This window comes from Manis javanica, chromosome 11 (genome assembly GCF_040802235.1).
Source record: "Manis javanica isolate MJ-LG chromosome 11, MJ_LKY, whole genome shotgun sequence".
In the NCBI taxonomy this organism is placed as follows: domain Eukaryota; kingdom Metazoa; phylum Chordata; class Mammalia; order Pholidota; family Manidae; genus Manis; species Manis javanica.
Genome location: NC_133166.1, coordinates 113,274,593 through 113,300,828, shown reverse-complemented (window position 1 = coordinate 113,300,828; position 26,236 = coordinate 113,274,593). Strand labels below are relative to the sequence as shown.

Here is a 26,236-nt window from a genome sequence, read left to right as displayed (position 1 = left end):
CAGTGGGAAGCGCGTGAACAAACTGGTTTCGCAGGCCTCAGATTGATAACACAAACAGGGTCCCCCCCTCCCCCCCTCCCTCCCCCGCAAACAGGCAGCCCTGAGGCACTTTGGAAAACAGTCAGTCCTCAAACGTTAAACGTGGTGGACCCCGTAACTCACTCCTGGGTATATGCCCGAGAGAGAGAAGACACGTCCACACGAAATGGGTCAGAGACGTCGGGTTATTCATAAAAGCCAATATTCACAATAGGAAGCTACCTAAATCCATCACTTGACCAAAGGATACACGAGATGTGGTCTGTCCACACAGTGGAAAATCATTTGACCTTCAAGAGGAATGAGGTTCGACACGCACAACAACAGGTGAATCTCCAAAATGCTATGCTAAGTGATAGAAACCAGTCACAAAGGACCACATAGTGTGTGATCCGTTTATACAAATGTCCAGAATAGGCATATCGTTGGAGACAAAGATTAGTGGTCACCAAAGGCCGGAAAGGGGCATGCCGCGTGACTGCTAAAGGGTACTAGTTTCTTTCCAGGCCGTGGAAGTGAGGACGCTCGTACAGCTCTGTGGATATTCCGAAAATCACTCTAGATGGTGAACTGGTGGGATGGGAATGCTCTGCAAAGCCGTTACTCATATAAACGCGCGTTCACACGCTTGCTTCGCAGGGCTCCCGCCTCCCGGCCCGCCCACCGATCGCAAAGGGACTCTGAGTCTCGGCCCCTGACACCACGTGGAGCCCCCCAGAAGGCCGGGGACAACTGCCCCAGCAGGTGCACCCACTCCCACTGCAGGCCATGGCCCCCTCCACTTGGGGTCCGAGGCGGCACTCCTCTTCCCGCGTGGGCCGCCTCCGGTTACTTAGCAACTTCGTGGCATCCCAGCGAGCACTGCTCCGGAACAGAGGCGTCGTGGACTACGAAGCCCAGCATGCCCCGCGACGCAGGCGCGCGGACTACGAGTCCCATAGTGCACCGTCCGCTACCCCCCTCATCGCCCCCGCCCCTGCTCTCCCGAGACCCCGCCGAGCTAGCGCCGCGACCCCTTCCCAGCGCTCCCCGCGAGCGTGGGATCAAGTAGCGGGGCGGAGCGGCCGGGAAGGCGCCATGCGAAGGGGCGATCGCAGGGGCGCTGGGGGGCCGCGGCCGGGGTCTCCGGTGCCCGCGGGCAAAGCTGCGCTGGAGGAGCCGCCAGACGGCGCGCCCGCGGGCCGAGCGGCCGGGCCGGGTGCGGGCCGCCGCAGCACCGAGTCCGAGGTCTACGACGACGGCACCAACACTTTCTTTTGGTGAGGCGGCCGCGGCGGGTGCGCGCAGAGGGGCCGTGGAGGCGCCCCCGACTTCCTGCCCAGGTCCAATCCCCTGGTCCCCGCATGGGCGCCTGACCGCGCGCCGGGGTTGAGTGGGCGTCTGCCGAGTGAAGGCTCCGCTCTGGCCCCTCGCTGGGCAGCTCTTCGACCCCCGCACCGCGCAGTGCGGCCAAGCTTCGGGGCCAACCTGCCCCCGCAGCCTGCCTTAATGGGGTCTGGAGGTAGCGGCCCCAGGAGAGTTCTTGCCCCAGGGCCTCCGTTGCAAGAGCTCGTGCTCTGGCGTGTAGCCCCTGTTTGACGCTTCGGGGCGTGCGGGTTCGGGAACCACCCCGGACCGACAGGCTCCAGGCGCGGCTCCTGCGTCCATGGCTCTGTGCCCTTGGGCTGGCTTTCGCCTTTCCGAGCTTCTCTTCATCTATTAGCGAGACAAACCTGTACGCTGAAAGCAACCTAATGAGAGGGGGGTTGGCTTTGCCTTGCGGGCTGCTCCGTTGCCGCCCAGCTGAACCAACAGTGCCGGCGTCGGAGTCCTGTGGGAGGTCCTGGGGGCACAGGTGAAGTAGAGGGGGCCTCGGTCCCACCAAAGCTCCCGGGAGAGACAGACGTGCGGTGCCAGCTGCCAGGGAAGGGCGACGTGAAAGCCGCCTCTCGTGAATCGAGGTGTGGATCCTCAAAGAAGGTGTGACCCGAACCAGAGAGCCCCATGGGAGTCATCGGGTGTTTCGGGGGAAGGTGGAAGCCTCAGGGGATGGGGCTGCTGGGTGTCCTGGTTTGTACCAGACCCAGGAGGGACGTGGAAGGTGGCCGCGGTTGGGGGAGGCCAGCCGGCATCTAGGCCAAGTCGGGGGTCTTCACTGTGGGTGCTAGTGGCTGGCTGCTTTGGGGGGCTAGTAGCCAGTGGGAGGAGAGGGATGGGGTTCTCATCAGTGGGGTGTGTGTCCAGAGCTAGTGACCCAGGCACTGTGGACCCTGCTGGACATGCTGTGTGGACCATGCTGAGGGACTGGGGGTTTCACACTGCAGTGGGGGTGGGGGTACACTCCCTTTCACACTGCCACAGGAGGGCACCTGCCTTGCCAAGGTTTCAGCCCTGCGCAAGTTCAGTATGGATTCAATGTGACCAAAGAAATGACAGTAGAACGTTCTTGGGGTGAAAGGGTTATACCAACTTTATTTCCATGGTGGCAGGTCAGTCACTAGAATCCTGTTCACTCAGTGAGTCTGCATGCAGCAAGCCTGTCTCTGCCTCTAGGCCTCTCCACCCACACAGCCATCCCAGTCTCTGTCCTCGGCACTGCCACCACTCCAGCCTCTGCTCTCCCGCAGCCTTGCAGCCCTGCCATCATGTTGCCCAAAGCACTGGGAAGAGCTCTTTATACAGAGTCAATAACGATGCATTGCCCACAAGTGTGTAGTGAGCCAGCCAACCAGGGCCAGGTAAGAATTCTGGCCACAGGAACCTTCACTTTATCCCCAGTACTGTCCTCACAGCCCAGCATGACAACTGGAGACTCAGGTCCTGGGCTCACTTTCCTTGTTTCCCATTCATTCAGCACATATTTGGGGGCACCTATTGGGTGCTAGTTCAGTTCTAGGGGACACAGCAGAGAACTAAAACAGGAAGCCTGGGTTCTAGTAGGAGCCTGGAATTTCAGAAGTCACAGATGTGCTGCTTACAGGTGCCGAGTGTGACTGCTCACCTGTGCGATTTCTTCCACAGTGCAGACCTGTGGCCCTCGAGGTCCCTGCCCAGGTGCTTGGTCAGTGGGAATGGGATGCAACACTGCTGCGGCTGAGCTTACCTTTGAGGTGGGCTGACGGGGCCAGGAAGCTTTCCAGGAGGGGAGTGTCATGAGGCCTCCCTTGTGGGCCTCCTGGGTGGGTGTGCAGGTTCCCGCTGCTTCCTGGGCCTCCCCCTCACCTGTGCAGGGGAAGGAGCACTGTGCTTCCTCATGGTAGGTAACATATGCCTGCCTGGCAGGGGTCACGTACTCTACCTGCAGAGCGTGGCTACTTACCTTCTTCTGTGTCTCCCTTCACCGACCTGCTGTGTTGGGATTTAAAAACTCTTATTTTGTGTTGTAGAATTTTAATTATGGCACTGAAAAATTAAGGTAAAGACTGAAGGTGTATGTTTGTTGGAATGACTTTACATTCGAAATTACTCAGAGGAACTTTTCCATGACCCCAAACCTTGTTTTTAGGGTTTTTGTTTCCAAAGGTTGGGCTTCTGTGGGGGCCACTGACTCTGGTATTGGGGGGCCATGTGTGAGGATTCTGAGTTTCTTTGTTACTGTAGGTTGCCCTCCATAGATGATTCTGTTTCTGTGGGAATTGATTGCCTTCCTTGGAATCTGTGGTGCACGTGCAGCTCACTAAATCTAAACCGAGATCTGTTTCTTGTTATCTCTACCCCCTCATTGCCTGGCCCAGGGACACTTGCCCCAGCGACCTGGGGGCAATTACATTCCTGGAGTAAAACATGTTAATCACTGTGTCTAGAAACTTGGTAACTCACTCAAGAATGTGATGCCTGATCAATAAATATGAGAGGTGCCTTTCCAGCACCGCTCTTGAGCTGGTGTGCCTCGAGTCCCCTGGCTGGCCCACTCAGGTCTTCAATATCTCATCGCGTCGCCTCCTTTATCTGCGGGTCGGAGACGGGGAGGAGGCCGACAGTTACAGCTTATCAGCCATAAGGATGGAATTAAGTCAGGTTTTGCCTGAGGCCAAGGAAGGGGGCGTGAGGATGGCTGGGGTCTGTGACGGCAAGGACGTGGTCACTCCTGCCGGTTGTGGTGGTCTGCACTGGGGAATGTCCACAGCCCCAGACTCAAAGGAGCGGCGTGTGGAGGGAAGGTGGCGAATGGCTACTGCAGGTTTCTTGGCCAGCTCCGCAGTCCGAGGAGGAGGAGGATTGTGACTCCTGAGCGTGCTTGCATGCTTGTGTATGATGACACCGAGCCTTTGGCGAGCACCCTTCGGGACTCCTGGATCTGCTGTCAGCACATTTCACAGTAACAGTGAAAGTATGTGGGAGGGCCTAGGTGCCTCAGGCCTTTTTCAGTCATTGTGGGTTAGGGGTTTAACAGCTTTGCCCACATCTGGAAAACGTGACTCTCTGGCTGATGTCCTTTTGGTCAGCAGGCCAGGAGGGTCAGTATCATGGCCCCAGGAGACCCCTGCACACGGCGGGCAGGGCATCTGGTCTTGACCTTTTCCAGCTGAGGCATCGTTGTGTACACCTTCGTGTTCTCTCTGCTTGGCTCAGCAGGCCTGTCTTCCTGCTCACACGCACAATGAGCATGGTCACCTGTAGAGAGGGGCCAACAGTGGGTATTTTCCACTTGCTGTGTCAGGAAGCCCTCCCCCTTGCTGAGTGACTGAAGTCACAGGATTTCTGGCCACTCTTGTCCTGTCTGGATTACAGGATCCATACCTTCCCCAGAGTTACCTGTCAGCCGCTAAACCAAACCATGCATATGTCTTCCTAGACACCAGGGAGGTGGAACAAGGGGCCACTGCCAGCGCTGACATCTGGCGGACAAAGTGATCTGCCCGCAGAGCCTCCCGTGCTGTCCTTGGGGCCCTGCTTCCTTCCAGACGGGCTGAGTTCAAGACAAGGGAGTGTATGTGTTTTCCCCAAACTTTTAAGGTAATATGTTTATTTTCAACACCAAGTTTGCAAGTTACTACTTCTAATTTTAAAGATGGGAAAACCGAAAGATGAAGGTAGTTGCACAAGATCACAAATCTAGCAAGGGGCAAAGCTGGTACTAAGCGCCGTACTTTCTCCACCGCGCCGCCTTGCCTCTCCAGGGAAAACACCAAAGCAGGAAACTTTAACTGAACAATCAGAGGGAAGCACGGGCCACAGACTGAGCACGGGCCTGGGGACGGGGGTTACTGGATTCTGTTTCCAGTGCAGCCCTGGAAACTTTCTTCACCATCATTAGCTCCCAGTGAAAAGTGCCCTGTAAAGGGTGGGGCCCTTCTTGTACACATGCTATTTTATCTTAGTAGTGGCGGTTAGGTCCACATCTGTGTGTCCTTGTAAACAGGGCTGATAATCTCAGTCGGAATGCCCACATAGCATGTTGGAAAGTGCTCAGAGCTACAGGTGACGTGCCTCTTAGACTTACTACTGGTCAACAACGTAAATTTGTAAAGTGACTTTTAAAACATTTCTATCAGAAAGAAAACTATTGTTTTCTTTTTCTTTTTTTTTTAACCTTTTGGCCCCCTTCACCCATTTCTCCTACCCTGACTTCTACAGCCATCAGTCTGTTTTCTGTATCTATATATGTTGTTTCTTTTTATATTCTGCATAAAAGTGAAACCACATAGTATTGTCTTTAACTTATTTCACTTAGCACAGTGCCCTCTAGGTCCATCCCTGTTGCAAATGGCAGGATTTCCTTCTTTTTTATGGCTGAGTAATATTCCACTCTGTACATGTATCTCATCTTTATCTGTTCATCTTTTGATGGCTACTCAGGTTGCGTCCATGTCTTGGCTGTTGAAAATAATGCTGCAGTGAACCCTGGGGGTGCAGATGTCTTTTTTTTCTTCTTTTGATATCATTAATATACAATCACATGAGCAACATTGTGGTTACTAGATACCCGCCATTATCAAATCCCCACCACATACCTCAGTCACTGTCCATCAGCATAGTAAGATGCTATAGAGTCACTTCTTGACTTCTCTGTGTTATACCCCCTTCCCCGTGCCCCCTCTATGTAGGTGTGCTAATCGTAATGCCCCTTGTTCCCGTTCTCCCTCCCTTTCCATCCACCCTCCCCAGTCCCTTCCCTTTGGTAACTACTAGTCCACTCTTGGGTTCTGTGAGTCTGCTGCTATTTTGTTCCTTTAGTTTTTTATTTATTCTTATCATTTGGTACTTGTCTTTCTCTGCCTGGCTTATTTCACTGAGCATAATACCCTCTAGCTCCATCCATGTTGTTGCAAATGGAAGGATTTGTTTTCTTCTTATGACTGAATAATATTCCATTGTGTATATGTACCACCTCTTCTTTATCGATTCACCTACTGATGGACACTTAGGTTGCTTCCATTTCTTGGCTATTGTAAATAGTGCTGCGATAAACATAGGGGTGCGTATGTCTTTTTCAAACTGGTTCACCCCTTTTGTTTTTTATTATGTCTGTGGGGTTCTGAGCGTTGCTCTAGGGGCACCATGAACATTCCTGAGCCTTCACGCCCCAGGGTCACTGCTGTGCCACGTAAGCCCACGCTGCCCCGGCTGGCCTGCCCTCGGCTGGAGTGGTCCCCAGACAGCGTTGCGATGGTGTCAGCAGCTGAATGTGTTTCATGGTGCTTCAGGGCTACAAGGACGAGCTTACTTAACCTGGGTCCTGTCACTCTGTCTTTACTCTGGGCAGCACGCCTTGTGGCTCATTTCCCCTTTGAGCATCTGTTTTAGAGCAGGTCTGCTGGCTGCAAAGCTCCCATTCCTTTGCCCGAGAATGTGTAGTTAACTCTCACGGCTGAAGGATGTTTCTGCTGGATACAACCTGTGGGGCTGGAAGCATCCTCACTGGAGACGCGGAAACAGGCTGAGGGGTTATGCTGCCCCTTCAAGGATCAGTGCTCATCTGTGTCTGGAACGGGGTCTGTGGCCCCCTTTGCAGGCACTTGTTAAAATGAAGGGGGCCAGGTGCCCATCTGACATGAGGCAGCCTGCGTTCTCATCTCAGTGGTGGGGTACGTCCCTGACTGGGGAGCCCCCATCAGGGCTTTAGAGCTATGCCCAAGCCATGGCACCTCGGGGTGCGCACCCTTCCTGCTCGGGGTCCTGCTGCCTCCTCCCCAGTGCTCATCCCCCAGCGGCCATCCTTGCGCATCCCTCAGATGTGGGGTTTCAGCATAGTCCTGCTCAGCAAGCAGTGCCACTCTGCGCAACAGACCTGCTGTGGGTGCCAGCAGAGGGATGCGCCCCCTGTCCCCCAAGCAGCAGCCTGGAGCACTCTGGCCTGCCCAGCCTGAGCCTCAGCTGGCATGTCGGAGTGGCATATGGGCCCGGCTGTCTCCTTTGGCTGTGGGCCACGTGTGTGCTGGCGTGCCCCTGCCCTGACATGGTCTCTGTATCTGGTTTCAGGCGAGCCCACACCTTAACCGTGCTCTTCATTCTCACCTGTGTGCTTGGCTATGTGACTCTGCTGGAGGAGACGCCCCGGGACACGGCCTACAACACCAAGAGGTGACCGGGCCCCAGTAGGTGGCGCGGGTGTGCTTGGGCGCGGGCCATTGCTGTAGGTGGGCTGGCCGGGTCAGGGGTCTGGCATCCCTCAGGCCACTGGGCTCCCGCCTCGCTGTGTGTGTGCCTGGTGCACCTCCCAGGGCTGCCCGGGCAGGAGCACTCAGCCGCTCTCCCGCCTGTCCTCGGGGCCCCCGAGGGTACCGTCCCACTGTGCTTTGCTGCAACCACAATGGGTGAGCCTGAGGAGGGGTCTGGCCGCAGGTTCTGAGGTGGGGACGGTCTCCCCACATCCAGCAAGCTGTGCTCCAGTGCCACCTGAGTGTCCCAAGCTTGACTAATGCACCATCTACCCTGAGGCTGTGTCAGACCCCACAGGGCAAGGGCTTCGTCCCACTGGAGAAGCCAGTCGGGGTTGTCGCTGCGCTTCTGACCAACCAGCTATAAACCTGAGGTTCCCACATCCCTCTCCTTCAGTTTGATTAGAGCGGCTCACAGAATCCAGAGAACATTTCACTCACTAGATCACCAGTTTATTATAAAGGGATACAACTCAGGAACAGCCAGACGGAAGAGACACACAGGGCAGGGTGTGTGGGGAGGCCTGGAGCCCCCATGGCCTCTCTGCCTCCACTGCCCCCAGATCTCCAGGTGTGCACCAACCGGAAGCTCTGATGCCCTCTCCTGGGTCTCTATAGAGGCTTCCTTTTGTGCACGTCACTGAGTCATTGGCCTGCAGCTGATCCAACCACCAGCCCCTCTTCCCTTCCTGGAGGTTATAAGGTGGAGCAGAAAGTTCCGACCCTCTAAGCTCAGGGCTGGTTTTCCTGGCCACCAGCCCCCATCCTTAGGCGGAGTCCAAAAGCCCCCTCACTAACATAACAAAAGACCCCTGCCCACTCTCTCTACTTGGGAGGTTACAGGGCTTTAGGAGCTCTTCTGCAAAGAGGTGGGAGAGCAAACGCATTCTCTTTACTTCCTTCTTCTACACTTTTAACATTTTGTAAAAACTGTAAACTGGCTTTAAGACATCAGATGACTGTCTGGAGGACAAGCCCTTTCTGCAGGTCAGGATGTGGGTGGACTGTTTTCAGGACCGTCTGCAAACAGACTAGCCCACAGGTTTGTGTCCTTTGCCTGACGCGTGGCTTCCGAGGCCAGTGTCAGTGTGTGAGGACGGCCAGCAGCCATTGGAACTCGCCCCTCCTCCAGGCCCTGGACTCCTCTGGCTCCCCCAATCCGCTTTCTCTGTTGGGACAGCTGGAGGAGTCCAGGCAGGGGTCTGGAGGCTGGTACCAGGGCAGGGGCAGAGCAGAGGGAGGCCCTGGAGGTCTGGCTGTGCCAGGGCACGCTGGTCAGCTTCGGTCGGTGGGGCTGGGACTGGGCACCCTTCGTCACTGGAGCCAGTCCTTGTTTTTGCAAAGCAGGTGTCCTGACTTCTGCCTGGGTGTGTGGTGTGAACCCCTTCCTTGCTCCACAAGTGTCAGCAGCCCATTAGGACACCACATGGCTTCTGGCCACCCCCAGCTTGTCTCTGTTGCAGCCAGGACGTTTCTGGCCAGAAATGGCTGCCAGGGGCTCTGGGCTCAGGGCTTTGCCCCCTGGAGGAGCACGTGTTGACCTCACCTGGAATATGCCCTGCCTCCTAGCCCCACGTGCTGAGTTGTCCCCCACCTCTCCAGCCCTGGCTCCCAGTGGGCCTTGTGGGCCCCCCTCTTCGGAGTCCTGGGTGTCAGTTCCAAGTCCAAGACCTGTCCATACGGGCATTGCCCATTGCTTGGTGCCTCCCTGCTGCCCATTTTTGGCCATCCTGTCAGCTCTGCCTGACTGCACTGCAGGCCTGTCACCAGCGGGGTGGGTTGCCGGGGGTGCCTCCAGTGTGAGAGGCTGGGGTGCCAAGCCGCAGAGGTGCCACCTGCCAGCAGCAGAGATGCCTGCCTCCAGCCCCCGTGCAGGCTCACTGTTAGGGGCCTGGGAGTCGGCAGTGGGGTGGGAAGGGGTAGTTTGAGGGCCCCCAGGTGTCCTCTGCTCTCAAGTTCTGTTCTTGGGACTGGACGTCCTCTTTGCTTGCCGTCTCTGCCCCCCCGGCACAGAAGGAGTCCCGTGGTTCTGCCAGAACCTCTCCGTCTCCTCCTGGAAGCCACCACCTCCCCGGGCGCGTGTGTGGCTCTCCTGCTTCCTTGGGGCCGTGCACGTGGGTACACGGGCTCGTCAGTGCTGAGTCCGTTCTTCACCCGCTCGACCTCCGCCACTGTTCCCCCAGGGCCTGGAGGAAGCTTTTATTTTCATTACGTGAGAGCTTTATATGAAACCTAACCCTGGCCTTAGGTTTCATATATAGAAAATGCTTTCTAAAGCTTATTTTCAAAAAATTAATATTTATGTAGGAAATATAAATATAGGAAATTTGTCCTTACACTGTCAATTTTGGCTTGTGTATCGTTGTCATTTTTATGGATCTAACAAGTTCTGTCACTTTGGAGCAGTAGGTTTTGTTGAAGTCTACTGATGTGTCATTTAACATACACTCTACAGTTGACCCTTGAACAATAAGAGCACAGGTTTGAACTGTGTGAGTCTGCTCACACATGGATTTTTTTCAGTAAACATATTGGAAAATATTTTGGAGATTTGCAACAATTTGAAAAGCGTGTTGTTTCCTAGCTTGCTTTGTTGTGAGAATCCCGCATGTGGTAACTGTAATGCACACAATGTCCGGTAGTTGACAGTAGTTTCTGCGGCTTCTGGGCAGCAGGTTACACATGGATGTTGGACTGTGTGAGCGGTCAGCGCCCCGACCCCTGTTCAGGGGCTGTCTGTAACTGGTGTGTACAGCTCTGTGAGTGTCCACAAATGCACGTGTCCAGTGGAGGTGTGTGCTGAGTTCCCTCTGAGCCCTGCCATCAGGCCTCCACCCCACTGGCCCGGGCCTGCTGACCTGTCGCCCTTGCCAGTTGAGCATTCTGTGCACACAGGGTCACCCTCATGCACCCTTGTGTCAGGCCTCTTGCAGCACTTGATGGTTTTGTGGATTCCGTGTTGTGTCTCTGCTGGTAGTGGTTCTGGTCATTACTGGGCAGTGTTCTCCTGTGGACGCCACAGTGCATTGATGCCTTTGTTGGTGACATTTAGGAGATTTAGGACATTTACTGTATATATAAATAAGTACATGCAAATCTATAAACAATACATACAGAACGTAAATATATTATGCTTTTTCTAACACAAAAAACAATACGTTCTCAATACTGAAGCAGAACAAAGCCAGAGGACCGACTGACCTGGCCGCAGGGTAGATGGAGCTCAGTAAACAGACGCACACGTACAGAGCGATCGCACGGAGCAGAGCCCTCTCTTCAGCAGATTGTACCGAGCAGCTGGGCATCTACATGCAGAAGGTGGATCCACCACGGACCCTACGCTTTTCACAGCGATTAATTAAACATGGCTTTTAGACCCAGATGTGAAACACAAAACTGTAAATTCCTTGAAGAAAACATGGAAAACCTGGTGACCTTGGTTTGGGTGATGACTTTTTAAATCCAACAGCAAAAATACAATCCAGGCATGAAAGATAAAAAAACGGCTAAGTTGGACTCAATTAAAATTAAAAACCTCTGCTCCGCAAAGCACACTGTTAAGACAGTGAAAAGATAAGGAAATATTTGCAAAATACACATTTGGTAAAGGACTTGATTCAAAATGCACAAAGAACTCTTAAAGCTCAACAATAAGAAAACAACACAAGCAAAAATTGGCAAAAGATCTGAAACAGACCCCTTAGCAAAGATACTCAGATGACAGATGGACACATGAAAGGCTTGGCACCACTTATCACCAGGAAAATGCAAATTAAAAATGAGATGCCAACGCACAGCTATTGGAACGGCTGAAACACCAGACACTGCCACATGCTGGTGAGGACGTGGCACAGCAGGGGCCCTGTGCCGGTGGGACGGCAGTGTGGGGCGGCCTCTGGACAGCAGCTTGACGTCTTTCAGAACTAGACATGTTGTGGTACAGCAGCCACACACCTGGGTGTTCATCCGAGTGGGTTGAGAACTGTGTCCACACAGAAACCTACACCCAGATGTTTATAACAACTTCATTCATAACTGCTGAAATTTGGAAGCACCCAAGGTGTCCTTCAGTAAATGATGGATAAATGAACTCAGGTACATCCAGAGAGAATATTAAGCAGTAAAACAGAATGCACTATCAGGCTACTACTAAATAACAAAAACTCAGTGGAGGAAATCCAGAGATCAGACTGGTGTTAGTCAGAGACTCATGAGTCAGGCAGCTCCCGTCTAGCACCAGAAAGGAGCTCCCTGAGAGGTTTTCACAGGTAGAGAGGAGTACTAGCCAAGTGCAGAGGTTCAGGCGAGGTCGCCCTCCAAGGGGACGGAAGGCTGTGGGGCAGTCAGCTCACCAGTGCTGACCAGGTGACCCAGGCTGACCGGTTAGAGGTCACGTTCCTGCGTGGATGAGGCTGCAGTGAGGTGAACTAGGAAGTGCTGGTTTGCTGACCGGGAACTAGTGCCGTGGCTCCACTTGGAGCCCGCTGCCTCCTTTTCACACCCTGCAGCCGTGGTGGTGTCCTATGTGCATACCACTGAGAGAAGGCTGCTAGCTGCTCAGTTCTGACTGCCGTCTGGCAAAGGTGCAGCTTTGCACTGGGGAAAGAACCAGTGGTTTCCAGGGCAATGGGGAGGAGGGTATGGGGTTTAAGGGTGCTGAGTGTGAGCTCTCTGTACAACACACGTGGTGTTTGGGGTGAGTGTACAACCCTGTGCATCTGTGAGAACCCATGGAACTCCACAACAGAGTGATCCTAATGTGTGAAGACCAAAGGAGTGTCAGCTGGGAGGTGGGACCCAGGAAGGAGCACAGACGCGGCCAGACTCCCTGCACCACGAATGCAGAGAGCAGAGGCGGGAGCCGGCCTGGTGGCCCTGCAGTGAGCAGGGCCCCTAAGGTTCTGGCACAGCAGCGGCTGTGTGGGCGCTGACCTCGGTGAGCTGCTTCTCGCTGGGTGCTGGCCAGTGCTTCTGATCCCGCTGTGCCCAATCTGGGCCTGAAGTTAAGGATGTAGGTGGGGATGCTGGGAGTCACACTTCTCATGGCTGGGTGGGGGGCCACATACTGACACAGGGAGGGGCTGGAACGGTCCGTGTTGTGGATTAGAGAGTCAGAATCATGTTTAACTTAATGTCCATATTGGTGGATACGCCTAAGTACTCATGAGTTTGTGTATATGTGCACTAAGGACCCACGTGTCTCCATGCTGTGCCGGCTAAAAGCATCTGGCAGCCATGATACCCTGGTGGCAAGGAGCACCCCAGGGCCCAGACTGTGGTTCCTAAGATCGTTCCCCGTAAAGGCACTGGGTCCTTGGAGAAATGGCTGACCCCAAGGCTGCAGCAGGAGGTGCCCAAGGTGGGCCTGGAGCATCTCCTGGCACCAGGAAAGAAGTGCTCAGAATAAACAAAACCCCACATGGTGGTTTTGTGTCAGAGCGACCCAGGAGCCAAAGGACAGCTCACCAAGGGCCACAGAGGGGCATAGTTCAAGCACCACCGGCAGTAAAGTTGTCCTGAGTCCCTTCCAGTAGAGAGAAGTGGGGGAGGAGACTGTCCTCATGCAGGGGAACCCCAGTGAGATGGCAGGGCAGGGCCTTCTCAGCCCTTGGGAAGGGGAGGGGCTGGGGACGCTGTGGTCCTCTGGCATTCCTGCCAGTGCTTTTCACATGTGCACTGACACCGTGTGCCTCCTGCAGCCCAGAGGCTGGGTTGGACCAGAAACACGAGTGTCCCCTGGAGGTGCTGTGCTTGCCCTGCCATGGAGGAGCCTGCACTCTACATGGTGGCAGCATGCTGCCCTGGTGGCCAGATGCTCTTCCCAGCCACACTCAAGGCACCAGGGCCTCAGCCCCACTCCTGGCCGTGGTGCAGGGCTGGGCAGGAGTGCGGAGGGCTGCCGTGTGATGTTCACCCCTTGGCTCTGTGCGGGCATGTGCTCGCTGCTCTGTGTCCTCACGCTGGCTGAGTGGGTGGAGGCCCAGCCTCCTGTCTGTCTCGAGTCAGCGCCCCATGGGAGTGTGACAGTCAGCAATGGGAGAACAGTGGCCCTGCACCCTCAGACCCTGGATAGCTGGGCGAACAGCCACTCTGGGCTGTCACCTTGCTCCTCCTATCCTGGGCAGGCGCATCCGTGTTTCATGCGTGGCATAGTTCCAGTCTTAACGTTGTCTTGACATTTCTGTTGGGATGGGGTGAGCTGGCCTCGGGACAGAAGAGCCTTCTGGAAACACCTGTCGGGGGCCTTGCCTGGTTGGTTCCCCACCCTGCAAGGGTATCATGTGGGCAGCAGGGGTGTTTGGTGGAGGGCAGGTGAGTAACGTGCAGCCCAGTGCAGGGCCTGCTCCCTGCTACCCGGGGTGGCATGGCCTCCGGGCAGTCAGCATGGGGTCAGCCAGCCTCCTCCCAACCTGACCACCAGGTCTGCTGACCGCAGTGGGTGTCCTGGGCCCCTCCCTGCCCACCTCCACTTCGCACACTGAGGGGCTGTTTGTTCTTCATTTGCAGAGGTATTGTGGCCAGTATTTTGGTTTTCTTATGTTTTGGAGTCACACAAGCTAAAGACGGGCCATTTTCCAGACCTCATCCAGGTAACTTCACATTTCTTTCTCCATGTGTGCCCGCGTGGCAGTGCTGTTCCCAGGGGTCGCTCTGGGCCTATGCTGCTGGGTGTGAGTGTCCCACTGCCTGGCCACTGGGTGGCCACCACTGGCTCTTGTCAGCCCGCAGGGCCGGGGCCGGGTTCCAGGATCGCCCTCAAACCCTCTCCCCACGGCTCCTGTCCATCTCGCTGTTCCTTGCTCTGCAGCCCGCAGCCCTTCTCCTGCCTTATCCGCCCCCTCTAGGTCTGGGGTTCTTCCTGTGGGCCAGGGTTCCACGGGGTTAGCATGGACTTGGGCTGGCATCGCCAACTCTCCCACCCCCTGAGTTATGGGGGTCCTAACCACCCCCTGGTGTTGGAGAGCTGAGAGCATCCCTGGCTGCCCGGCCCAGCCCACCTGTGAGTCCCACCCAGGGCCGGGCTTCAGCCTCACCAAGGAGTGGCCTCTGGGCCAGGGATGGGCAGTTTTCCTGAGCATCTCGATGTAGTAACAGGTTTCTTTTTTGTCTCAATAGGGGTGTGTATCTATTGTAGAAAAATCGGGAAATAATAAAATATATTTTTAAATATAAATAAAAACTACTCACAAGGAACAATCCCTCTTCAGTCTGAATGTGCTTGTACACATGAGCTCTGAGCATGGGGCTGCTGCGTGGAGTCATCACGTACATACTGGCACACACAGCCCCACTGTGGGGGGTCTGTCTTGTGCACTCATCACATCAGGGTCCCAGCACATCCCTGGTGATTTATTTGCTGGCAGCTGGGTCTTCCATGGCTGCTGGTCCAGCTGTGGCCCAAGCACACTGCAGTCTAACCCTCCCGTGTCACTGCACGTCAGGGGTTGTGGTGGGGCTTCGCACATTTGTGCACATGCACACCTGGTGCCCATCGAGGAGTCCTGGGGGTGGGAGTAGCACTGAAGGGGGTGAGCATTTAGGGCCTGTGATGGGGACTGCTACCCGGGGCGCAGTGGACTGCCCCCATGTGCCCCCATGGGCAGTGGCGGGCAGACCCCAGCCTGGGCCACAGGACCCTCTGTACCTGTGATCGTCAGGCAGCCCTACCTTGCCTCCAGTGGGCTTGGACTGTTGACCTGAGCAGTGGCTTAAAAGCCTCCAGAATCTCAGCAAAGAACCCGGTACATCCAAGTGCTGCCCAGATTGATCTGGAAGGAATAGGTGGAGAGAAATCCACTGACACTTGTCAGCAGTGGATGGCACAGGAGCCCCTTGGGTGCTAGGCTCAGCTGTGTGCTGCCCATTGGGCTGCCTGGGTCAGACCTGCTGCAGGCAGCTGCTTGCCTGACTCCTGGGACAGCCTGGGCTCCAGTCTTGTGTCACCTGGCCAGATGGGATCTATCTTGCCACTTCCACTGGGCTTGCTCTGAGCGTGAGCATAAGCCCCCCCGGGGTGGTGGTGGGAGGGTGCGCCTGCTGTGCATTCCCTGCTCTTTCCCCTGCCCTATTTTGCATAAACTCCGGTGTCCTTGCCAATCTTTGATTTAAGGAACGAGCACCTTCTTGTGTCTTGTTAACCTAGCAGTTGGCAGGCAGTCCTCAGCCTTCTCGGATCATAGGGCAGCACCCTGAGAGGAACTGCGACAGGGTCTTCTGACTCCAAGTGGAGGTGCTCCAGGGCCCCGCTGCCTCTGTCTCCCTCAGGACAGAAGGAGGCTCAGGGCCCACAGGCCACGCAGTTGCTTCATTTGGCAGCCTGAGTTGTTCGCAGTGGGACTGGCCCGTGGAAAAGGTCTTTCTGTCATGGATTTATTTGGACCTGTGGCTTCCACTGAATGTTACCAGTGTGGTTGAGAGGCAAGATTTGATGTTTAGGAAGAGAATTAGAGTGTTGGGGGCAGGGATTGAGCTGGGGGGCCAGCCGGAGGTGTCTGTGGGGTGGTCCTGGGGAGACGGAGGAAAGGGGGACCTCTGAGCCCTGGGGGGTGCGGGCGAGGTGGCTGCCTTGATGTGGGCAGTGAGGGGCCTCCTCCAAGGGCGCATGGGACGTGGGGAGAGACTGGTTCATTCCAGACATGGTCCCAGTGGCAGGACGTTCCCAAAGGAGTGTGCTCCCAAGGGTGCCTGCGGCCGTGCATGAAATGCCCTGGGATTCTCTGCAGCCCTGCAGCTGCTGTCATGGGAGAGTTTCCCAGGCCCTCCCTCCCCCGTGTTCCTGGACCCCCAAAGTCCAGGTTCTTGAGTTTCAGCATTGGAGAAGTGAATACTGAGCTTGAGAGGAAGCAAGCGGGCTGTGTTCATGAGAGACGGCCCCTGTAGTCGGGAGCCGCGGGAGGCGTCGGTCGCGCGTAAGGCCTGTGAAGGTGTGTCGGGGTGAGGGCTTTGGGAGAGTCCCGGGACCTCATCTGGCCTGGAGAACGGAATGTCCTTATCTGTGGCTTCAAGGGGGCTCCAGGCAAAATTCCTGAAACTCAGAAAGGTCTGGTTAGAGGGCAACATGGAGCTGAGGTTTGACTTACCTTGTTTCAAAATGGAGTTAGACTTACTTAGAGCCTCTAACACCAGGGCACAGAGAACCACTGGTCACCTCGACTGTGTGTGCGCCCTCCCTCCTAAGTAGAGCGGGCCCGCCACCCACCCACTGCCTCTCTGACGCCCACCCGAAGCAGGGTCATGAGCAGGAGGCCCGGCCGAGATGCGCTTGTGAGTCCCTGGAACACCCATGGCCCAGCTGGGGTCTCCCGGGCAAGGTCCCTCAGATGTCTGTGAGCACCACCCTGCTGATGGTGGACTCGGTCTGTGAAGCAGACCGGTGGGTATTACCAGGCATTAACAAAGGGCAAGTAGGTAGGTTAGGCTTTTATTAAACAGGACTGTCAAGACCCTAGAAGGTAAAAGCCATCTTTGCGTCTTAGAATAGCTCTAGACTTAACCTCCTGTCTCTCCCCCGCATCTGTTTTAGATGTAGAAGTGCAGGTGGCAGGACATCCTGGCTAGTGAGAGAAGTTGGAAGGGACAAGTTCCTTCCCTCAGCTTTATGGGCTCCAGCACCCATGACATCAGTGTGTAAGCATGTGAAACACTAAGTCTAGGTCATAGAGTACATGTATGTAGTGTGAAACGATGGCCCCAGTAGGTCAATTAGCACTTAAGTTATGCACGTAATTAAAATTCTTGTTGTGGTGCGAACGTCCAGGGTCTGCTCCTGTAACGGCTGGCAGGGTGGAACACGGTAGGGTAGCCCTAGTCCCCACCGGGACGAGCTCTTTGTAGCCAGATCAGGTTCATCCCAGGACTCGGGTGTTCAGCCTGAGGTGGGCTGCTGTTCCCAGTACGTAACACTGAAGGAAGGAGTTAATTGCCTTAATTGCAGAATAAAACCTTACACTTGTGTAAAAACCTAGCACACTAGAATTAAAAGATTTCCTTACTGTGGTGTGGCCATCAAAAACTTGCCCGCGTATCTGATGATGGTCAGGAGCATTGCTAGTACACGCGGGACAAGGGTGTTTGCTGCTGTCCTGGGCCCCTGGGCCACATCAAGGCCGCCTGGGCCCCCGGGCCTCCTGGGCCTCAGGGCCACATCGGGGTCTCCTGGCCTCCTGGGCTGCGGCTGAGACAAGGGGAAGAAATCAAAAGACTCAAGAGCTGGAATGGAGGGGCGGGGAGGCACTGGGGAGGGGCTGTGTGCCCCAGCCTAGCCGGGCCTTCTTGGGGGGGGGACGCCACGCAGGGCAGGCCCCTGATCCGTGTGCTCTTGTCACTGCAGCCTACTGGAGGTTTTGGCTCTGTGTTAGTGTGGTCTACGAGCTGTTTCTCATCTTCATACTCTTCCAGGTAAGTGGGTTTTCTTGGTTGGATGAGCTGGGAATTCGGGTGGTGATGTGGCCCTGGGCAAGTGAAGGAAGTGAGGCTGGACCCACAGAGATGCGATCAGTTGTGGGAAGACCGTAACCATGGCGCTTCTGCAGTCTGTTCTGAGCGTGGAGCACGGTGTGGGCCCTGCCCTTTGGCCTCCCAGCCGGGCCTGCCAGGGCTGAGTGGACTCCAGGTTGCAGGTGCCCTGAGCTGAGCAGGGGCCAAACCCAGGGGAGAGCAGCATTGCAATCCCACATGGGCACACAAGTGTGTGAGCTGGACTGGGCCAGGCATGCACGGACTCGTTGTGTGGCCACCAGCCGGGCTCCTGTGCTCTTTCCCCTCCTTGCACTGCCCAGCAGCACAGGTGGGGTGGGGGCTGGGAACGCGTCTCTTTAGCAGGTCTGGGCTCAGGATTTGTTCACACTAAGTCTGTTGTGTTGATGCTGCTGTTCTGCTTAATTTAAGGAGCACACATTTTGGTGGTGTTCAGTTTACTGAGTACTCCTGCTCACAGACTCCAACCTGTCATTGTGTGACGGGGCCAGTCACCCTTGCGTGGTGAAACTCCTTCGCCTAGGGAGCTGCACTGTCCCGTCTGTTCACGCCTGAGTGGGCACCTTCGTCAGCTTGCACCCGCCCGCCAACATCACCACAGCTCATACGCCGGCGTGGGTGCTGCAACTCGCCCTCCCTGAGCGGTGGCTCCCGCCATGCCGCTGCTCCATGCTTACCGCCTGCAGGTGCTGGTGGTGTTGGGGTGTTTGCGGTCCAGCTGTCTGAGCAGCTGCCCCGAGTAGCTTGGGACCTGGGCCTCCATCCCTAGGGAGTGCAGGCGGGTGTGCCCACGTTGCATCTGCCTCATGCCGCTGCCAGCACTTGGGCATTTTGGCGCTGGCGCAGGTGTGGAGGGAGGAGTGCCCTGGCTTAGTGTGCTTTCAGAACAGCCAGCGATGCTGACCAGCTCCCCAGCCACGTTGAGGAGCCATGCGACTGTCCTTCCTGGTGAAGTTTCCTTCCTTACCTTTCTTAAAAATCGGTTGGTTTGTTTTCATCGTGTTGAGTGTGACAGCTTTTTAAACAGCCCTGACATGAGGCCCCTGCTGAGTGTGTATTTTCTCCAGGCCTGTAGCTTGTCCGTCACCCTTGAACAGCAGCTTTCATCATTTCTTTTATGTCATGTCTCAGATTTCTTTGTCTCACCCCAGGTTATTAAGATTTTCTCCTAAAATCTCTTGATTTTGTATCTTACATTTAGACATCTCATCTGTCTTGAGTTTTTAACATTTTGACTTAATTATAGACTCACGGGATGTAGAGTCATGGGGGTCCCTGTGCCCCACACCCCACTCTCTGCGGTGGCAGTTTACCTAAGGGGCAGTGACACAGAGCTTATCACGCTCACCAGCTTTGCATGCACACATGCTTGTGTTAGGATTTTGAGTGGTTTTTATTTATTTATTTTTATTATAGTGTATTTAATCAGAATTTTTTGAATTCAGTAAAATACTCATAGCATAAAACTACCTTAGCCACGTCTCAGTGCACACTCAGCGGCATTAGGCACGTTCACGCAGTCTACAGCCATCCCCACCACCTCCAGAGCTTCCCCCCCAAACACCACCCCCTCCCCAGCCTGGGGGCCCCTACCCACTCCCTGTGCCCATGGATCTGGCGGCTCCCAGCCCTCCTGGGAGGGGGTCATGCGGCATCTGTCCCTCGTGTCTGGCTCATTTCACTGAGCACAGCGTCCTCAGGTCCCCAGTGCTGCAGTGGAGCCAGATGGCACTCCCTTGAAGGCTGAGTGACAGCCTGCTCTGGACAGACACATGTGTTCACCTGTTCATGGGTGGACCCCCAGGGCGACCTCACCATTTGCTGCTGTGACTCATGCTGTTGTGCGGTTGCGAAGTGTCTGCACTAAGCTCTGCCCTCAGTGCCCTGGGTGTGTGCCCAGAGGGGCCCTGCCGGGGCAGGCGGCAGCTGTTTTCCAAGGAGCCTTCGTGCTGCTCTCCGCAGCGGCCGTGTCTTGTGTCCCTGCCGGCCGCGCACAGGGGTCTCCAGCGTTTCCACATCCTGCACAAATAACACTTGCTCTTCTGTTTGTTCTGTGTTTTGTTTGGCTCTTAGCCATCCTAATGGCACCACCTGGTGATAAGGTGGCATCCTGTGTGGGTCTGATGTGCCTTCCCTGGTGGCTGGCAAGGTTGAGCACCTTTTCATGTATTTATTGACCATTTGTGTATTTTCTAGGGAGACCAGCTTTTGGTTTGAATGATTTTTATGGTCAATATTTCATTTTATTTATTTGAAATAACTTTTATTTAAAAACAGATTTACAAAATTGGAAGCTAGTACCGAGAGTCCTCAAAGCCTGCCCCACACCTCTGGGACCACCTTACGCTGATGTGGCCCATTCATGACAGAGCCCATCATGAGTCATTCTAGAGTCCACATTTCTCCAGACGCTCTCAGTTTTTCCCTAATGTCCCTTCTCTGCCCTAGGATCCCCTCCAGACCCAACAGGACACTCAGCGGTCACGTGTCCCAGGCAACTCCGGCTGACAGTCCTCAGATGTCCCATTAGGGTGACCTGGGCAGGTGTTGAGTGGAACGTCCCTCACATGGGATTCGAAGCAGGGACAGGGGTCTGTTTGTCCCTCCTTTCCAAGATGGTTTTGACACGTGTGGGTCCCCTGAACGTCGTGTTCCAGGGCCGCCTTCTCTGTCTGCCGTGGAGCTGTCCCCAGTGCCTGGACACAGGTGTCCCTGTTCATTTACATCTTTCTTTTCTCCGAGCAGCACGTAGTCCTCAGGACGCCCGGTCCGTGGTCCCTCTGCTAAGCTTACTCTGAAGGACTTTGTTCTCCATGCTGCTGACCTCCTTTCTGGTCTGCTCGGCTCTACCGTACACAAATGCAACTCCCCTCTGTCTGTCTGTCCTGCAGCCTAGCCGTTGTGCCAGGGGCGCTGTTCTGCCGGCGTCCTGAGGCTTCTGTGTGCGGGTTGTGTCCTCTGCGGTTTGCTGATTCCTTTCCAGCCGGGCCCTGGTTTCCCTTTTCTTGCCTTCCTGCCCCGGCTGGAACCTCCGGCTGAGGGTGGGTGGCCTCACTGTGTCCCTGACCTCACCGGGCTCCCGCCTGTCACTGAGTTTGGCCCCTCATCTAGGAGGAGGTGCCGCTCTTTCTGACTGTTGAGTGTATTTAGGAAGAGGTGTTAGGTTGTGCTAAATGCTTTTTCTGCATAATGATCAGGTGGGTTTTCCCTTCATTAGTATGACATTGATTTGTTTTCTTATTTTGAGTCAACTTTGCGTTCCTGGAGTAAATCCTACTTAGGTGTGCTGTATAGAACCTTTTAAGTACTGCTGGGTTCAGTTTCCTAGTATCTGGCTGAGAATTTTTTGCCTTCATATTCATACGAGGCCTTGGCCTTGGTTTTCCTGTCATGTCCTTTTCTGGCTTTGGCATCAGGGTGACTTGGGACTTGGCAGGTGATTTTCTCATGATTTGACAGGGGTGGGGTCCACTTGGCCTGCGTAGCTCATCCCAGTCGAGGCGTGTCTGGGAGGTTTGGGAGGGCGTCCCTCTGCACAGCCTGCGGGAAGGGTGCAGAGGAAAGCCCCCCTTGGCGGGGGCCTCCCCAAAAACTGCGTGGAAGTCCATACAGGAGGCTTGTCTTGCGTCAGTGAGCACCCATGCGACCCACCCCTCCCACCGCCTGGCTGCTGCTCTCCCAAGGCAGGGCTGTGACTTGGCCTTCACTGCAGTGGGCTCACGGTTGTGGCCCCAGGCTGTCTTTCCTGGGGCCCACCCTGCCCGTGGCCATCGCTCCCAGGGACTGGCCAGGTCCCCTGGCAGCAGCAGTGCCCTTGGGTCTGCTCCTCGGTCCTGCTACCCAGGTGGTCCCAGTTGTTGATGTCACTGAGGGTCCCTTCCGAAGGCCCCAGGCTCCGGGGTGCTCCCTGGGGTGGGTTGCCTTGCGTTGTGTGGTGGCCTTGGTTTTGTGACACGGTACAGGTCTGAGTGTCTGTCACCTGCCCGCTGGCCTGAATGTGTTCTGTCAGCCAGCCTCACCCCTTCCCTGCTTGGCCCATTGGCTGGCACTCAGGGCAGGAGTGTAGGGACAGTGACTGGGAGCTCTTCCCTGTGGACTGGGCTCAGCTGGTGATTGTGGGGGCCGCCGCCTCTGCCAGGGCGCAGTCCCAACACTCCTTCTGCCGAGGCCAGAGCAGCGCAGGGAAGGCCCTACTAATGTTCTGCTCTGAAGGGCCTGGGTGGGCCATGATGCTTGCAGGCAGGGGAGGCGGCCAGGCCTGGGGCTCAATCCCGACCCTGTGCTCAAGTTGCCACCCCTCCTGAGGGAGCCCTGTGACCCCATACTGCACAGCACAGTCCTGTGGCAGATGTGGAGGCTCGCCTCAGACTTGGAGCCCCTGTCTGCCCGGCCCTAAGTTGGGGGCAGCTGTTGAGACAGGGTGCTTGGCCCCAGGGCGGGTGGGGTGTTGTCCACACACCACAGACCCCTATCCACACGTACGGCGCCTTAGCTGGCTTCCTGTGTGGCTGCCCCTGGGGTGTGGCCCACTAACGAGGGCGCTGGCCTTGCAGACCGTCCAGGATGGCCGCCAGTTCCTGAAGTATGTGGACCCCAGGCTGGGGGTCCCACTGCCCGAGAGGGACTACGGGGGAAACTGCCTCATCTATGATGCGGACAACAAGACCGACCCCTTTCACAACATCTGGGTGAGGGTGCCCCCCTGTGGGCACCATGTCACACCCGCAGGGCAGCGTCCCGCAGTGGGGATTGTGAAGGCATGCCCCTGGGCCGTGTCTGTAGACTGGATCCTAGTCCGGCTCAGCCCTCCCTTAGAGCAGGGTTGGGGGTCAAGGATGTACAGCCCACTCGTAGGGAGGCCACAGGGGGACCCCCAGCTCACACAGAGGCGGGCTGTCTAGTTAGATGGGGCACCCTTTCTGCTGGGTGGTTAGGGGTATCATCTCCATGTGCCCACAACATGTGCTTGAGACCCCGCTGCATCCCTGGGGCTGGCAGGCACTGCTGGAGGGGCCCTGGAGCTGGGTGGGGGCTGTCCCAGGGGCAGGTGGGCCCCCCACACCACCTGGACCTGGGTGTCCTGTCTCCCACAGGACAAGCTAGATGGCTTCGTGCCTGCACACTTTCTTGGCTGGTACCTGAAGGTAGGTGGGTGGGCACTTGGTTTCCAGGCATGAGGTGACCTGTAGCAGTGGGTGCCTGGGTTCCCAGCCATCTGTCTCTGGGGCCATTCCCCAGCCACAGGCTGACGTCTAGCACCATCGGAGTGTGGTGGGCAAGGGCCCAGGGGCCACGGCCCGGGGTGCTCCCTGGGGCATCGGGGGCAGGTGGAGGCAGCAGGGCCCCGCCCCCCTGGCCTCAGGCCCCGCCCAGGGGCTGACGGGCTGTGCGGCCCGCAGACCCTGATGATCCGCGAGTGGTGGATGTGCACCATCATCAGCGTCACGTTCGAGTTCCTGGAGTACAGCCTGGAACACCAGCTGCCCAACTTCAGCGAGTGCTGGTGGGACCACGTAGGTGCCGCCCCAGATCTGCCCTGCGGGGGGGCCGCGGACACAGGGCCCCTCAGGCGGGGCCCACGGGCACCTGCCTCCCATCCGCTCCCGCCCCCAGTGGATCATGGACGTGCTCATCTGCAACGGGCTGGGTATCTACTGCGGCATGAAGACCCTCGAGTGGCTGTCCCTGAAGACATACAAGTGGCAGGGCCTCTGGAACATTCCGACCTACAAGTACGTCTTGTAGCCCTGGTTCTGTGGGGTCCTGGATGTCGGTGTGGGGTCTGGAAGAGCCCCTGAGGTCTAGGCCAGGCCTTGCCTTTCGGGAGGCATGCCAGCCAAGGATTCTGCCTCTTGTGGTCTCCCCCCGGGGACTGGGTCCAGGCTGCCCAGGAAGCCTGTCCCCGCCTAACCAGCTCCCCTCGGCCACTGACTAGCCACCTCCCTGTGAGTATTGAGGTACCTTGTCATTATCGCTTGGGGATTCTAAACAAAGAAATGGTTTGGGGAAGGCTTAGGGGTACTGGGATGGGGGTCCTTGGCCACTATGGGGGAGCTCCTTGGGGTGGGAGGAACCCAGGGTTGTGGCACGGGTGCTGCTGGCCAATGGGCTCCCACGTTTCCAGGGGCAAGATGAAGAGGATCGCGTTCCAGTTCACGCCTTACAGCTGGGTCCGCTTCGAGTGGAAGCCTGCCTCCAGCCTGCGCCGCTGGCTGGCCGTGTGTGGCATCATCCTGGTGGTAAGGCCGGCCCCTGCGTGCGGCCCCCCGCAGCCCGGCTCTTGCCCACCCTCCTCTGTCCCTCAGTTTCTGTTGGCAGAGCTGAACACGTTCTACCTGAAGTTTGTGCTGTGGCTGCCCCCCGAGCACTACCTGGTCCTCCTGCGACTGGTCTTCTTTGTGAACGTGGGTGGCGTGGCCATGCGGGAGATCTACGACTTCATGGATGACCCGTGAGGGCTGCGGGCATGTGGGCAGGGACCAGAGCCTGTGCCCTCGTGCACGCCCACGACCCTCCGCGTGTGTCCCCCGCAGGAGGCTGCACAAGAAGCTGGGTCAGCAGGCCTGGCTGGTGGCAGCCATCACAGCCACGGAACTGCTCATCGTGGTGAAGTATGACCCGCACACACTCACGCTGTCCCTGCCCTTCTACATCTCCCAGTGCTGGACCCTCGGCTCTGTGCTGGTGCTCACGTGGACCGTGTGGCGTTTCTTCCTACGGTGAGCCCTGCAGGGCCCTGCTGTCCCCTGGGTGGGCCTGCCTGCTGTCTGCCTTGCCCCCTGGCCTGTGGACCCTCCCTGCGACCTGGAGCTGCCCTATGAGGTCACTGGTGGTGACACAGCCCCTGCTGTCCGCAGGGACATCACCCTGAGGTACAAGGAGACCCGCCGGCAGAAACAGCAGAGCCATTGTGACCAGGGCACAGCTGTGGGCCACATGCACGGGCCCCTTCCTGGGCCAGAAGACCCCGAGGTGACTGGGGCCGTGCCAGGGCAGGAGACGCTGGCTCCGAACTGAGAATGCAGGCCTGCTGCCCCCTCATCCTCCAGGGCACCCCCCAGGAGCCTCGCTCCCCTCACTCCTGCGCATGGGGCAAGGCTTCTGTGGATGGAGTGCACCCTGTGCCCTTGGTTCCCGAGGCTTCTCTCAGGCTGGCAGTCATGCCTTGGGCTCCCCACAGAGGCCCACCCTCCCTTCTGCAGGTGAGCTGGTGCCTGGGCAGAGGCTCACGGTGCTGCCTGCTCCACTCCATGGGCCCCAGGCCACACTGGGCCCTGCCGGCCCCCATCGGCCTCCTAGACCATGTATGAGGGGTGATCGCCCCAGGATACTAGACAGCCAGAAGGAGCCCTCGCCTGACCCAACTGCTGGGGGTTGGAGGTGTCACTGACGGGCCTGAGGGGCATTGAGACAGGAGCTGGAAGGCCTAGTGCTCCAGGTCAAGGAGGGGCTGCAGGAGCTCCATGACCCAAGCTGAGGGTCACGTCCATGAGCAAACAGAACAAATAAAAGCAACCGAGGTCTGCAGCTCTGTGTCCTCGGGGAGCAGGTTCTGGTCGGGGTGGGGGCAGATCCCAGCTGTGGAACAGGTACAACTTACCTTGAAAACTTGCAAACAGACAGTGAGAAAAGCGGCTGGATTTCTCTATACCGACCCTGGCCACCCCATCCCCCAGCCCAGGGCAAAGCCCTAGTGCCACTTTAGGGCCGCTCTGCCCCTGGAGGGCCCTTGGCCTCACAGTGCTTTCATTTCTTAAATTATTTCCTTTTAACTATTTCTTGGGAGAATACCAGCACCCATGGCCCCTCCCAGGAGCACCTCCAGTCCCTGTGGTGGGGGGCTTGAGGGCAAGGTCTCCACTTCCGTGGTCTCTGCAGCATCCTGTCCCTTGAAGTGAAGCAAGCTGCACCCGTGCTTGCGTGCCCGATGCAGTCATACCTGGCCGTGGGTGCTGGTCTCAGCCATGCTGCCTAGAGGCTTCCCCAGTAGCCCTCAGCCCAGTGCCAGAGCCCAGGCCAATAGGCCCCACCTACCTGGGGGTCTTGGGCTGGCCCCACAGTGCATGTGCTGAGCTGGGTAAGGGCTGCTCTTAGTGCCACAGGGCCACACCCACAGGTACGAGCCAGCACCACTGGGCAGG

The 26,236-nt window shown here is 56.7% G+C and overlaps 1 protein-coding gene across 4 annotated transcripts; it reads left to right on the top strand.

Moving 5' to 3' along the window:
- The first annotated feature begins 998 nt into the window (after window positions 1-998).
- PTDSS2 (phosphatidylserine synthase 2) lies at window positions 999-25,622 on the top strand. 4 transcript variants are annotated; one of them, XM_037011560.2, is made up of 12 exons: window positions 1,000-1,298; window positions 7,441-7,542; window positions 14,127-14,209; window positions 17,950-18,017; window positions 22,649-22,783; window positions 23,189-23,239; window positions 23,495-23,608; window positions 23,709-23,827; window positions 24,220-24,334; window positions 24,401-24,546; window positions 24,629-24,814; window positions 24,953-25,622. In XM_037011560.2, exons 1-12 carry the CDS (start codon window positions 1,117-1,119, stop codon window positions 25,110-25,112), a joined length of 1,461 nt encoding a protein of 486 aa, XP_036867455.1. In that variant the 5' UTR covers window positions 1,000-1,116; the 3' UTR covers window positions 25,113-25,622. The 4 variants fall into 4 exon arrangements, with proteins under 4 accessions (XP_036867454.1, XP_036867455.1, XP_073073511.1 ...); XM_073217410.1 differs by adding an exon at window positions 4,814-4,974 and having other exon boundaries at window positions 1,163-1,298; window positions 7,441-7,556; window positions 24,220-24,546; XM_037011559.2 differs by having other exon boundaries at window positions 999-1,298; window positions 24,220-24,546.
- Window positions 25,623-26,236: the final 614 nt, after the last annotated feature.

Coding starts and splice junctions, on each gene's coding strand:
- PTDSS2 (XM_037011559.2), top strand. CDS start 1,117: ATGCGAAGGGGCGATCGCAGGGGCGCTGGGGGGCCGCGGCCGGGGTCT. Junction 23,240..23,494: donor TTCTTGGCTGGTACCTGAAG/GTAGGTGGGTGG, acceptor TGCGGCCCGCAG/ACCCTGATGATCCGCGAGTG. Junction 23,609..23,708: donor GCGAGTGCTGGTGGGACCAC/GTAGGTGCCGCC, acceptor TCCCGCCCCCAG/TGGATCATGGACGTGCTCAT.